Consider the following 14,755-nt stretch of genomic DNA (forward strand, 5'->3'; position numbering starts at 1 on the left):
CAAACATGAGTGCAATTCTTCTAACTTGTTCATAAATATAAATGTTTTCTGTGGACTCCATAATCACTTCTTTCTGATGAGAGCTCTAAAATCCAAGGTTTAGTATTTCCTAAATATCTCTATCATCAAGCTCTCAGAAAAAGATGAAAATATACATTGTTTTTCATTGGGAACTTAAGAAAACATTAGGGAAGTTCCATAATGAACATCCAACGTGCAAACTACAAATTCATCTGAATGTCATTTAAAGAATTCAATTAGCATGTAGAACTAAGAGCAGGACTCATTCAGAAGGATTTAATGCAGACTTCTGCTTCTCTAAGGAATTTTTCGTTTTCTTTTGCACTGAACCATGGTCCATAGGCACACCCAAGCCTCTTTTATCTTGTGTTTGCCTGAAGTGTGTCACCGTTCTGTCCAATCAAACATAACAGTGTTAATTCCATTGCCCTGAACTGATTGGAGTGTACCTGGATATTTGCAAGTCATTTCTATTTTGAGTCCATTCTAAGTATGGTTTTATAGCCATCATAAAATCTTATAACCATTTTCTCTGCTAAATGCCAGAATAGTCTAGTTGCTAATGTTGTTTTCCAATAATAGGCCACTAGCTATTTCCAGCTGTTCCGAATGTGCAGATATAGCCTACGCTAGAAACTTCATCAAAACAAGAAGTTACTGCCTGGGCAAGGTTAGGCTGCACTGTTTCTTATAGTAACTCTTAATCGACAGACTAGAATTGAAGACCAACGTACTTAATTCTTGACCATTGATGGTGTAAGTTGTAGCCATTTTGCAGTCATCTGGCAAAGATGACAAATGAGGAAAATGATGAATATGAAAGGAGTGCACTGATGATGAAACTGTGAATTGGTCCATACCTAGTCCAGACATTCTGGAAAACAATTTGGAACTATACTCAAAAAGGTACCAAACTGCTCATGCCCTTTGATCCAGATATACCACTATAAGGTCTATAGCCCAAAGAAATCAAAGAAAGAGAAAAAGAATCTTAATGTACAAAAATTTTATAGCAGTTTTTTTTTATATTAGCCAATGATTACAAGCTAAAAGGGCACCCTCCTGTTGGGGAATGGCTAAACAAATTGTGGCATATGAAGAAAGTAATGGAATATTACTGTGCCTCAAGAAATGATGAAATAGACAGTTTCAGAGGAAACTCAGAAGACCTTTATGAACTAATGAATAGGAGAATGAAAATAATTTATACAACGACAACAGTTTTGGTCATTTCTTCATCAAGGCTTTCAAATCTTTGGTAACATAGACCAGAAAGGCAGGGGAAAGATGAAGTAATGCAACCTACTGTGCTTGACTGAGGTGATTTATTCACTTGTTAAAATATAAGAATTGCATTTTTATTCTCATATATATTTAGTTGTCTAGCCTGAAAAATAACCTTGTTCTTAACATGGCTTTTACAGTTTTATTTTCTGATTATTCGTGGAATGTTTCTTCTTAATACTATGCAAAGAGAGCAACAGAAAGAATTGAATTACAGAAATCTAACCCCTACCAGAACCTACCCCCCTCTCCCATCTCCTTAACCTGATTTTCCACTGATATCCCAACTAACCATTTACCTACATTAAGAGCTTGGGCATAGTTTTGTTTTCTAAGCTATACACAACAAATTTATATTAATGTTTAAGTTAAAAATGTGTATTTTTATAGACATTTAACCAAATCAGAACATCTTTCTGCTCAAGGAGGGGAATAATCATTATCATTTAAGCTTAATAGACTTAAATGGGAGGCATTAGATTAGAAAAGAATAATAGGAAAAATGAATAAGAGTAGTTTTCTTAAAAATAATCCACAGAAAGAACAAACATACAAAAAAAACCCCTCAAAGTGGATGTAACAAAATTATAGAGATAAAGCATGTTGATGTAAAAAAATCAATAAAACTTATTTTAAAAAGGTAAAAAACCAAAATTTAAAATTTCACACTTTAAAAAGAGGTAAACAGATTTATTAAAATGTTCATAACTTTTTACTAGCCATGATTTTCTCATGCACACAAGTATACTTTATACTGTTGTATATTGAATATGCTGCTATATTTTCACATTAGTTACTTAATATAACTGTGTTTTTAATTTTTGAAAGAAATTGAATGATTCATAACAAAATATTTATTGTCTCCATAAAACAAACCTATTTGCAACATTTTGATATCCATAAACTCCCCTACGGTACTAAAAGATGAATTACTTTCCTACTAAGAGCTTTTAAAAATATTTAATGGAATAGCTTTTTTTCTTATGAAGAAAATTTGGAACTTAGTTAATATATTCTGGATCATGTTTGGGAAGGAGAAACCAATCTGGTACACTGAAAACACAGATTGTTTTGCTTTGGGTAATTTTGCAAATTAAACATTTGTAAATTAATTGGTCCTGGTTACATATCTTAAGTCCTATGTAGAAATAAAAATAAAACTTTATCCTCCCTAACCTACCATTGAAAGTGAAGGGGAATGGCTGTGGTTCTGTCTAGCCCAATGTTTCTTTTTTTTTAAAAAAGCTTAATGTAATGATTTTAAATATCAGACTTCAAATGTTGTGTAAAATTATTGCAAACATATAGAACCTTTTTATATACATGTAAGTAAAACAAGTAAAGATCTGTATCCATTTGAAAAGGTGTTTTATTGTATATAATTCTGTGAGAAAATGGAGAAAATGTAAATCACAAAGCCCCTTTAAAAATGCATGGGGGAAAGATGCACAAATAATACAGAGCATATTCTTCAACATAGAATAGATACAATGTTTTCTTTTTCCTTCAAATGTAACTTAATTACATTAGCAAAGGGACCATGAAACTAAATCTAAATTTATATGACAAAATGTTCTGGGTACCCATTTACCCCCTAAAGAAAAAAATTAAATGACACCTTATTTTTCCATTTCAAAAGTTTGAGTGCTGTACACAGAACTTATGCTGAAGGGACCTACCCTTTGTTCTAGATGGCTCACTATAGGTTTTTAGTACCAGAGTTTGATAATGGGATTATTTTTGTTTACTAATTTAAATATAAAAGCAATCTTAACCATATGGAGCAAATCGTTCTTTTCCAAGCTCATAAGAGGTGTCTTTAAAAAAAAGACTTCAATTTTTGGTAAAAGAAATCATGCCTACCTATTCAAGATGCAGAATTATTCAGTTATTTATAGAATTGAAGTAAAAATAAGAACCTTCTCCTACCTGACTGATGACTGCCTCAATTTTCTGATCAACAACTAGTCTCTAACTTTTTTATTAAATTTCAAGACTATTTTCAAAAACTATAAAATAAGTATCTTGAAGTTAAAATATATAATAAAATGTTATAATATGTAATATAATATAAAGGAATAGTTAGTACTAAAAGGCCCTTTTCAATAAATTAGTCTTTTTCTTTCAGAAAAATTTCCCCTCCAGTAGTGGATAGTATTTGATAAATACTTATATAGAGTGTAGGACAGTGATTTAGTTCATGCAGGATTGTTGTGTTGATTTTAAGTGTCCTTACTGCCCAGATCAGTAAAACAACTGGTCTCAAAATACATAGAACCAACTTCACTGATTTCCCCCTCCCTTACCACCTACCTAGGTAACTAGAAGTATTACTAACATGACAATTCAATTAAAATAGTGTAATTAGGAGTCATTCCTATGTAGAGAAAGCCTACTGCTTCTACTGTTGAGGGACAAATCGATAGAAAAATTTGAAGAAGTTGAAGAGTTTGATTGAAGATTTTTTTTAATCATCAAGGAGGGACATTTGTAAATAGAAAGTCAATGGAGCTTCAGATATTGACCAAATGTTTTCCAAAAAACAAAGAAGTGATGTCAAGAGTGAGAGTATGAGAATGGAGAGAGAGAGAGAGAGAGAGAGAGAGAGAGAGAGAGAGAGAGAGAGAGAGAAAGAAGAAGAAGAAGAAGAAGAAGAAGAAGAAGAAGAAGAAGAAGAAGAAGAAAAAGAAGAAGAGGAGGAGGAGAGAAGGAAGGGAGGGAGAGGGGAGAGAGATACAGAGAGAGAGAGACTAAGAAGAGGGAGACAGGGAAGCAGGTATTATTCAATTGACTTCTAGTCAATGACATTTTTTCCATTTAAGAAAAGAATGTAGAAATGAAATCCGCATTTTGACTGTTGGCTAGATTTCCTTATGAGGAGTTACTATAAATAAGAGGCAGCTTTTAAGAAATATTTGTTGTAGGTCATCTAGACCAACCACCATGCTAGACTCCAAAAATACTAACAAAGAATTCACACCTGTCTTAAAGTATTTTACAGATATATACAGATATTCAGACAGTGCATTTGAAAAGAAAAAAATTCAGTCAATTCATTAGTTGCTTTGTCTACACAGGGGAAATTTTTTAAAAATTGAATATTTAAGAACTGAAATTATTTAATCATGTACTTGTTTTGTAATCTGTATATAATATCACAAGAGTTCTTGTTTTTGTCAATCATGACATACACTTTCATATTTCAAGGAAATAATTTACTGATTGACTGAATGGATCCATGGAAATGGTGTGTTTTTTTCTGCTCACATTGGTCATATATGAAACAAACACAGATACACACATATTTTAATGCATGAATATATTTGTGGATGTGTACATGTTTTTTCTAAAGTTGTTAACCAAAAATAAATTCAGCACAATGATGATAAGTTATGTCTAGAGACATTTATGTTACTGGATTGGTCACAAACACAGAAAGACTGGTCATTTAATTGGTCTGCTTCCCCTCTCCCCCCACCAACATCAAGGCTTTTGTTGTGAATTGAATGAACTGGTTAGTAATCTGGGCATTACGTAGATGGTGCATCCAGAAAGTAATATATTTTATGTACCTAGAGGATATTAAATACATAAAAATGAGTGAATGAAAGACAGAAAGAAAAGAAAGAAGGAGGAAGGAAAGAAGGAATGAAAGGAAGAAACAGAAAGCAAGAAAGAAATGAAAGTAGAAAGGAAGAAAGATGAAAGGAATGAAGAAAGGAGAAAGAAAGAAAGAAAGAGAGAAAGAAGGAAAGAAAGAAAGAAAGGAAAAAAGAAAGAAAGAAAGGAGAAAAGAAAGAGAGAGGGAAAGAAAGAAATCCTAAGTGACCAAGAGATCTTCCACTGGGTTTCAGAGAGGAAACTTCTGAAGAAGGTGAAGTAGAAAGTGCCGAATCATTAAAACTAGAGCCCAGTGGAAATCCAAAAAGGCACACTTTGGTGTTTATAGAGATCATAACCTTTTCCTATTTAAAAAGTAATATTCTGTGGTATTATACCAAAGTGTTATATTACACTAAAGTGAGAAATATTAGCATTAAAGTAAAGCAGCAGCAATGAAGAAAGCACCATTTTGGAAAGGAAACAGTAACTTAAAGCAATTTCCATATTTCAAAGTGCTTTATGAGTACACTACACATTTGTAGACACATTCATACAAAAAAGGATACATGTATAACTCAGTTGAAAAATTTTAAATAGCAATTTTTGAAGTATATTGACATAGGAGGAAATGAAATATACCTACATAGAACAACTATGTCAAAGTTTTTTTTCAAGTTGGTACTTTTTCAATTAGGAAATTCAAGTCATATTAATTGACATATTTTATTTTGGTTTAACTGCATTTTTTTACATTAATGCAATGCTGGTAGCTCTTCTAGCTTCTTAGGTTTATTTTAGCAACCTAATTTTCTTTTCAGTTTCTTGTCAATTGCTTTACAAAGAATCTTGCTTTTAAAATTTTACAACTACTTTTCATCTTAGAGTAATTTTCATTCCTTATATTATGAAAAACACATGATTTTCATGATGATTATTCATATTAGTTAAATCACAGTATTATGAAAAGTGAGGGATTGGTTGGATTTTCCTGATCAGAATAAGCTATAATCTCCAGACAGAAGGATAAGTCACAAATTGAACTTCTGAACACTGACCCTAGAATATGTTAAACTATGACTTAGCAATAAGGGACATCATTTGCTGTGTAGTTATACTTTCCCAAGAAAGACAACATTTCTAAATATTTTGAAGCTAGTTCGCTTCTTGCTGGGCAAAACAGTAGTAAATTGAATTTTATGACTTTCTATCACAAGCACATAAAATGCTTCACTGAAAAGACTGCTGAACTAGGGGGAAAAAACGCAGGAAAAATTATCCTAAATTCCATGTGAACACTCATAAATCTACCCCTCCATTTTTTTTATTTCTCTCTCAAAAGCACATTTACCATAAAACTCATGTTCCACTTCAAACTTTTCTCTCTTTCATGGCAACTCACAGTATCACATGCAATCCAGAAAGTAAGGACTCAAAATCTCCCCTTTGTAATTTTTTTTTCCAGAGGTGTATAGCATTACCATATAAGCAGTCGGTTAAAGTTTCATACTGAATTTCAGTACATGATTGAGTTTTGCAAGGATATGCTGGTATTAACCTCAAAGGAAAAAAGAAATAAAATATAATAGAAGAAAGGGTATATAGTATCGCCCCCATGCCCATACAAAACAACTGTACAAAAGTAAATAAGGAGATCGTTTATACAAAAAGAGCAGAAAGTTACACTTACCAATTTATGTGCTGGGGAATATTGTCAAAATTCACAGAGACAATGAATTTGAGTTTTAGATGAACATGGAATTACTCTTACCTGAGATAAGCCTAGGTGTACAGAGGCTGTTTCAGATATATACATTATTTTGCCATCAGATGCTACCACAAAAACAAATCCATCCAAGGTCTGTAAAAGAGAAAGATTCTGGGTAAAATCTAATAGCAATTTAGGTGCTTAAACTTTACATTTCTTAAATATAAACCAGAACACTGTTAGTGCTGACCACAATACCATATAAAATTATTATGATCCTTCCTCTTCAGTGGCATACTTTTTGAAAAAATAATTTTAAAATGTTCTTGAATCTGCATCCGCTGAATTTGTGCTTAATATTAGTGCATACTAAATGTATTTTACACAGAAGCAATGACTTTGCTGCTTCTATTAATTTATTTTTAATCATCTACCACAAACCCTGAGAAATGTCATCAGGGAAAATCTAGGATCATAAAGACAATTTTATGTCATAATTGGTAGAAAGGATTTATTCCACTTTGGCATACATGTAATTTTCAAGCATTTTGTAAATTATGTTTGATGACTAATTGTTGCCCATTCTTCCAAAAAAATAAAAAAAGGTTTTAAAAAAATAAATAATGAAATGATTCTTTAAAATTTTTTATTAAAAAAATGAAATTCTTTTTAATGGATGACTTTTGACTATTTGAATGTTGAAATGTAAAAAGCAATAAGTACAAAATTGGGAGTGAAAAAGATACCTATTTCTGGAAAAGACTAGATAAATTATTTTTTAAAAAAATCACTGATTAAGCAGTTATCACTCCCTTCTCCAAAATAATTCATGGAAAATTATAGAAGTTTATCACAGAGAAATAAAAATATAATTACATATGTGAAGAATGAAGAAAATATAATTGTTTTTATTTTTCCATTGGCATTTCAAAATTCTGAACCAAAATAAAAGGATAACCAGGTTTTTTTCTTCAAGGATATATTCTACCCTCCAATTAAAAAAAAATCAAATTAATTTGTGGTCTACAAATTCTACTTTTAAAACATGTAATTGAAACTATATTGTTATTTGGCTTTTACCTCTATTTTGGAATATTAGTTAAAAAACCAATTAGTAGCAATATTGACATTTGAAAGGAATGGCTATATTCTGCTCTCTCAAATATAGCTTTGTTTGAAATACTTTGTCAATTAGCCGATTATAGAGCTGGCATTAACAGCTCCATCATAAAAACCTTCTGAGATCAATCTTGGCATTCCAAAGTATCAATTATTGGAGTAATTTTAAAAATAAAGTAAGAAAAGCATTGATGAATTCATTTGCATAATTTCTAAATAATTGCTTTAAGAAAAATTCACTTGAATGAGAAAATAGTATGTAGATTATTCTGTAGGTACAAAGAAAAATGATTGTTATTCATATTCTCAAATCCTGTAGAAATAATTAAATAAAAAATTTAAAGAATGGTGTTGGTTTCTATGCTTACAAATCTCAGAATTATATAATTCTCTGATGATACAATAATTCCATTTTCACCGCAAACATATCATTAATTGGGTGGAACAGTTTACTTGTAAAATTTTCATTAAAATTCATAGCATTTTGCCTCTGTTAGTGCATTTATAATATGCATAAGAATAAAAATGTTAAAAATACAGTGTGAGTATTTTAAAGTGAGCTAATAATGAGTTGTATGGAAGGGAGGAGATGTGGGAATGACTCCAAGATAACCACTACCTAGCCCTGCCTAAATACATATTTACTTAATGTAATAAATACTATGAGTTTTGAATCTTTCCATGAAATTATCCCTTCCCCTTACACAAATTTAAAACGAATCAAACAAGGGTACTAAGTGCAAAAAACTTTTTAGGATCTGCTTTTATAAGCGTCAAGATTGTTGCCTGCCTGCCTGAACATCTGAAGTCAAAATTATCTTATCAAACATTGGCATTTGAATTCTTATTCTCTGTTTTTGTATGTTATGTTTAATAGGATATAAGCATTTTAATTTTCTCTTATCCCAAATTTCCTGAGGTTCCAATAGTTAATAGGTATGTGTATGTATGTGTATATATATTTTAAAGTATAGAACAGCATGTAAAAGCAAACTGTAAACTAGTTTTTTGAAAAACATTTTAAAATAGAATATACAAATTATGGGTTCGGAGACATCTGAATCAAGCTGTTCATAACATTATAAGAAAACCTTTTTAGATATTGAGATTCACTCACCTATTTGAAAATTCTAATGTTTTAAAATTTTCCTCCTTGTATTAATTGGGAGGGGGAAAAATGTCCCACTCACCATTCTTCACAAATTAATTGGATCTGTTAGATCACTATTACTTAATTTGGGAAAATTACAAGCTTTAGAGCCAGTATATAACAGCATAGGGTAGCATAGCTGTCTATCCCTTAGCTCCTGAAACACAGAAGATTCTAAAGAACTGAACTGAAAGCAAGGTGTTTCTGTAGGAAGGCTACAAGTCTGTAAGGCTAACGTCAAACAAAAAATTATCCCAATAGATTAGTTCTCTGAGACATCTGCAGTGGGAAAAGGCTGCAGTAAAACAAAACAAATAAGCCCTGGGATTAAATCTTTAGATTTGCTATCTCTGTGATCTTGGGCACATTAACCTTTCAGAACAGCTCTGAAAATGGTTATGAACAATTTGTGTACTACATGTATATATATGTATATGTGTGTGTGTGTGTGTATATATATATATATATATATATATATATATATATATATATATATATATATATATATATCATCGGGATTTTGTGAAGAAAGCACTTTGCAAACACTTGCAGGCCTAAAGAAATGTGTGTTGTTGCATTATTATTCTGAATCTAGTTTATTAATCTGTAAAATGACTGGGTTTAATAATCACTAATTCAAAAATTCCAGGGTCATAAAGAATCATGAATTCTTTACAGAATTCTCCCTGAGACTGCTTTTTCTTTTGTAAAACGAAAGTGCCTGCAGTACTTAACTGCAAGGGTTGTTGGAAGGCATATATGAGCTGATATAAAACTCCGAGTTATAGAAATATCAGTTCTTGTGCTTAGTATTGTTGCAGCTCCACATTTCTCTCATCCCTTCCTACCTCCTCTCCTCCACGTGCATACTCACTGTACACTTTAAAGTTTCAGTACCTAATTGTGGAACATCACTAACGGTTTATTCTAATACCATAAGTTTCTGCCTTGTAAGGCAGTATGTGTCCGGGTTTAAGTGTACTGGTCTTAGTACATGTACAAACACAAGTATACTTGGTCTGACCCTCACAAAGGAAGCCCCTGCCAACTTGACATGCCACTAGCCCTTTCATATTACATTGCTGCAAGCCCTTTACTAAAATGGCACGTCAAAACATTCTGGGAAGCAATTTGGAACTATACTGAACTGGGCCAGTACCTCAAAGAGATAAAAAAAAGAGGAAAAGGACCTGCATGTATATAGGTATACATATCCATACATATGCATGAGCATATAATCTCCTCCCCTTTTCCATTTCCTTCTGTGTGTGGATTGTAAGCTCCATGAGGACAGCAACTGACTTTCTTTTCTGTATTTGCATACCTAGTGCTTAGCACAATACTTGGCACTTGATAGACAATAAATGTTTATTGACTCACTGATAGGTCCATGCACATATACATATAGATACATGTGTATGTACATATGTGCTTACATATACACATGCACATACACATGTGTATATTTACATTACTACAAAAAGCACATGTGTGCTTACATACATATACACATGTATGTGTAGCAGCAAAGAACTAAGAAGGTGCCCATCATTGGGAGAATAGTTGAACAAATTATGGGAAATAAATGTAATAGAATATTATTTCATAGTAAGATAGTAGTGGCATAGTAGTTAGAGAACTGATTTTGGAGACAAGAAGATCTGATTTTGACAGACTGACCATATGACCCCAGGCAAGTTATTTAACCTTGCAGTGTTTTAGGCTAAGCCTGTAAGTTATGGAGAAGATGTGTGTGTTCGTCCTTTGTTGCCAAAGAAAACCATGCCATCAGAGAAATAATGACATGACTTGCACTTGACTTTGTTTTAAGTGAGGGAGGGCTATGCAAGTCACTAGCCTCACTTCTCCTCCAGAGCCATCTGAATCCAGTGATTAGATATTCATCAGGATAACTGGAGATGACCCAGGATGAGGCAATGGGGGTTAAGTGACTTGCCCAAGGTCACAGAGCTAGTGAGTGTCAAGTGTCTGAGGTGAGATTTGAACTCAGGTCCTCCTGACTCCTGCACTGGTGCTCTATCCATTGTACCACCCACTTGCCCATGGAGAAGCTATAGCCCTGCATTGGTAGAGGGGCTTTCCTCACCTGGGAGTTCCCTATATTGATGAAATCACAGAAATTATTGAAGAATTTTTGAAAGGCTTTATTTTTTGAAGTATTTGTTGTCTCACTGCCCACTCATTTGAGTAATTAGAAATTAAAAATAAAACCATCATAACATCTATGCGTAGTCCAACAAAACAAACTCCCACCTGTCCAAAGAGGTATGTCTCATTCTGTATTTTTAAGTCCTTCACCTCCTTGTCTAAAAATCTTTCAAAGTTGTTTTCCCCCCACAATATTATCATGGTCTAAATTATTCTCCTTCTTCTGGTCACAATGCATCATCTCACAGAGATCTTTCCAGTTTTCAGTGAAACTGATCGTTTTGTTATATATTCCATTATACTCACAAACCACAATTTGCTTAGACATTCACCTATAGGAAAGTACCCATTTAGTTTGCTGTTCTAGGCCACTATGAAAAGAGCTGCTATAAATATTTTTTGTATTCTTGTCCTCTTTTATTTGATCTCTTTGGAGGTATAAACCTAGTAGTGATATCACTGGAACAAAAAGGTATGCCCAGTTTAGTAATTTTGGAGCACAATTCCAAAGTGCTTTCCAGAATGACTGGATTCACAGCTCCAACAACAGGGCATAAGTGTCTTTCCAAACTTTGCCATCTTTGGTCATCTTTGCCATTCCGATAAGTGTGAGGTCGAATCTTAAAGTTGTTTTGATGAGCATTTCTCTGTTAATGAATTAGAGCATTTTTTCATGTGGTTGTTGATTCTTTTGAAAAATGTCTATTCATATCTGAAGGTATAATTTCAAGACCAATCTAGTAAGATTTGTGATAACTGATGCAGAGTGAAGCGAGAAGAACCTGGAGAGCAATTTTTACAATAATAACAACATTGTACATAAAAACAAAACAACTAAGAAAGACTAAGGGACTCTCATCAATGCAATGACCAAGCAGGATGACAGGTGTCTAGTAATGAAATTAACACAGCTACCCACCTTCCTGACTGAGAGGTGAAGAATTCGTGGTGCACAATGACAAATAACATTTTCATTTCATAGACATTGTGGGGATTTGACTTTGCATATTTGATACAAAAGTGTTGTTTTTCTTCCTCTCCCCCCTTTTTTTGAAGGGAATCTGGGAGGTGGGAGGAGGGCTAATGGTAGACAATGGTAACAAAATTTTAAAAAGAAAGAAAAGTAAGAAAAGAAGGTCATTGAAACATTTTAAAAATACAAAGAACAGGAGGAAGGTCAGTGGAAAACACTGATAAGATAGTGTTGAAAATAGCGTTCAATTGTCATATTCTTAAAAGCAAATGGCAAGAAATACAGATTTGTGGTTTCCTTACAATCTCCTTTTTCTGTTCTACTTTGTATATAGAAGTGCTTCTCTCTCTCTCTCTCTCTCTCTCTCTCTCTCTCTCTCTCTCTCTCTCTCTCTCTCTCTCTCCCCATCCATCCATCCATCCATCCATCCATCCATCTATCTATCTGTTAGGTTCAGAATAAAAATAATATAAAATGGCAGGTCAACTGCTTCCCGAAGTCTTACAGAGCTGCGTGCACCCTGGGGCTCTCTCATGTCAAGTACTGTTGCTCGAAGATGCTGGATTTGAAATTCTCAGAGACAGGCAAAAGCGTAGGATGGAGACCATACATACTCATATTGAAAACGAACATTCACACCCTTCACCCAAACAGCTCCTCCAATGCCAGGTACAAGCGAGTTCTACCTGCAGCAGGTGAGATCCCAGTTCTTTAGCCATATTGTCCAGTGGTCCTATCTGACTCGGCTGTCCCCAGGCATCTCCCAAACCTGAAAATCGGGGAAAGAAATGGTAAAATTCAGATAGTGAGGAAGCCCGAGACTATACATGGACGTTTCCAAAATCCTGCCAGTCTTTATATTGAAGCATAGGAAGTGAGTCCCTGAACCACGGACAGATCCATCCCGGGTTTCTAAAGCCGAAATGAAACAATCTGAAAGGAGACAGCTGGCCTCCAGAGGCTGCTTCCCACACCAGTTGTGTGGTCGTCCTCCTAGGGCCCAGATCCCACCCCTAGGCCAGGCTAAAAAGAAAAGAGAATGAATTGAAATATATTCTGTTGCATTTAATGTTGGATGGAGATGGTGGAATAGTGAGATTCCCATGTCACATGTCTGTTCTTCCTCCTCTCTCTATTTCTGACCACCTTTGTCAGAGCTAGGGAAAGCAGCCCATGGATCCTTCGCAAACTTTTTCACAGATCTAAAATTCTTGTTTTATTTATTTTACTTGACACTAAATATTTCACCTCCCTCTTTCCCACTCTCTCACTTTTCTTGCTTGGGACTTCGATTTTTTTCAAAGAAAGAAAAATCTTAGGCTGCAAATGCCCAACACTCTTTCCGGAAACTATTTTCCAGGAATTAAAAGGGGACTTTTCTTTCCCTGTTAAATTCCCTTCTGAGCTCTCCAGTCATCAACAGGAAGCCCTGTCTTTTTGGACACGGTGCCAACTTTATATTGCAATTTTCCATCTCAGAGCTACTCTGAGGAAACGATTGCCCACTGCTGTTGACTTCCTTGCCAGAAACTCACTGTCTGGGGGCAAAGAATTTCGCGTCCACACAGTCCACATAATTCTCACACGCCTCCTTCTTACTACTGCTAGTACCAGGACCAATGTCTATTCTTTTGGTATAACTTGTCCGCGGGTTGGTCTGCCCCAGCAGTTCATCCCTCGGTCACAGACAATAGCCACTTTCTGCATTAGCCAAATTTGTGGCAGTAGGGAATGCGGATGGATGGCAGAAATGGGTAGAAAACTTGGAAATAAAAAAAGGGGAGTTTTCAAAGAATACTACCAAAACATGGAGAACATTGGAGAATATTGAGCCGGAACCTGGAAACTTACACTGGATTTGTGGGTGAAAGGAGTGGAGATGGAAACAAGGGAAGAAAAGGGAGGAGAGACATGGGGGGAGAGAGAGAAAAGGGGAGAGGAGGGAGAAAGGGGAGGAAGAGATGGGGAGAAAGGAAGAAAGGAATGACAGATTAAGTCAGGAAAAAGAAGGAAGAGAAAGGGAGGGGGATAGAGAACTCATCAATCAGCTAAAATTTCTGGGCAGTATCTAATAACATAGGCCTACCCTAACCACTCCCATTAATCTAATTTGCTACAAGCAAAACTCTGTTCTTTCCCCTTGGATCTACAAAAGGCTCCCTCGTTTGCAAAAAATTCACCATAAAAATGCATTTTTGCCTTCTGTTAATCCTTGGTAGATATACCTTTTCTCTTTCCCCAGTTGCCAAGTGTCAGTGGCCTTGTAGAGAACTTTGCTTTTTTCTTTGAACAGCCCTAAGAGAAAAGCCAAAGAGTTGCAAACATCAGCTCTTGAAAACTAGATGAAGTCGCAAACCCCTAGCAACTGAGATGGGGATGCTAGGTACAGTGATAGTGAAATCTGATATAAGTCTGATATAAGGGATTTGATTGAGGGCGCATCCTCCATTATCCTCAACTGACCATGTATAAATCGCCAATGTTAAACAAGAATGAAACAAGATAGGCCATTGTGGCAATCTGGTATCTGTCCAGAGTGAAGTCACAGCAGCAGAAAAGTTTGTGGCCTAGATGGTTTCCTCTGGCATTTGGGTTATCGGTCAAGGAAGAGAGAGTTCAGGGGCAACTAGGTGGCACAGAGAGTAGAACACTCCTGGAGTCAGGAGGACCTGAGTTCAAATCCCACTTCAGAAACTTGACACTAGCTGTGTGACCTTTGGCAAGTCACCCC

The 14,755-nt window shown here is 34.6% G+C and overlaps 1 protein-coding gene across 1 annotated transcript in view; it reads right to left on the bottom strand.

The window, feature by feature from the left end:
- The window catches only part of SIM2 (SIM bHLH transcription factor 2), a 76,483-nt gene that overhangs the window by 43,930 nt on the left and 17,798 nt on the right, over window positions 1–14,755 (bottom strand). The window contains exons 2-3 of the mRNA XM_072614911.1: window positions 12,711–12,793; window positions 6,677–6,766 (exon numbers count right to left, since the gene is read on the bottom strand). Of these exons, the coding sequence (XP_072471012.1) occupies window positions 6,677–6,766; window positions 12,711–12,793 (173 nt within the window). The remainder of the gene's footprint in view (window positions 1–6,676; window positions 6,767–12,710; window positions 12,794–14,755) is intronic.

The sequence above is a fragment of the Notamacropus eugenii genome, chromosome 5 (assembly GCF_028372415.1).
Source record: "Notamacropus eugenii isolate mMacEug1 chromosome 5, mMacEug1.pri_v2, whole genome shotgun sequence".
In the NCBI taxonomy this organism is placed as follows: Eukaryota; Metazoa; Chordata; class Mammalia; order Diprotodontia; family Macropodidae; genus Notamacropus; species Notamacropus eugenii.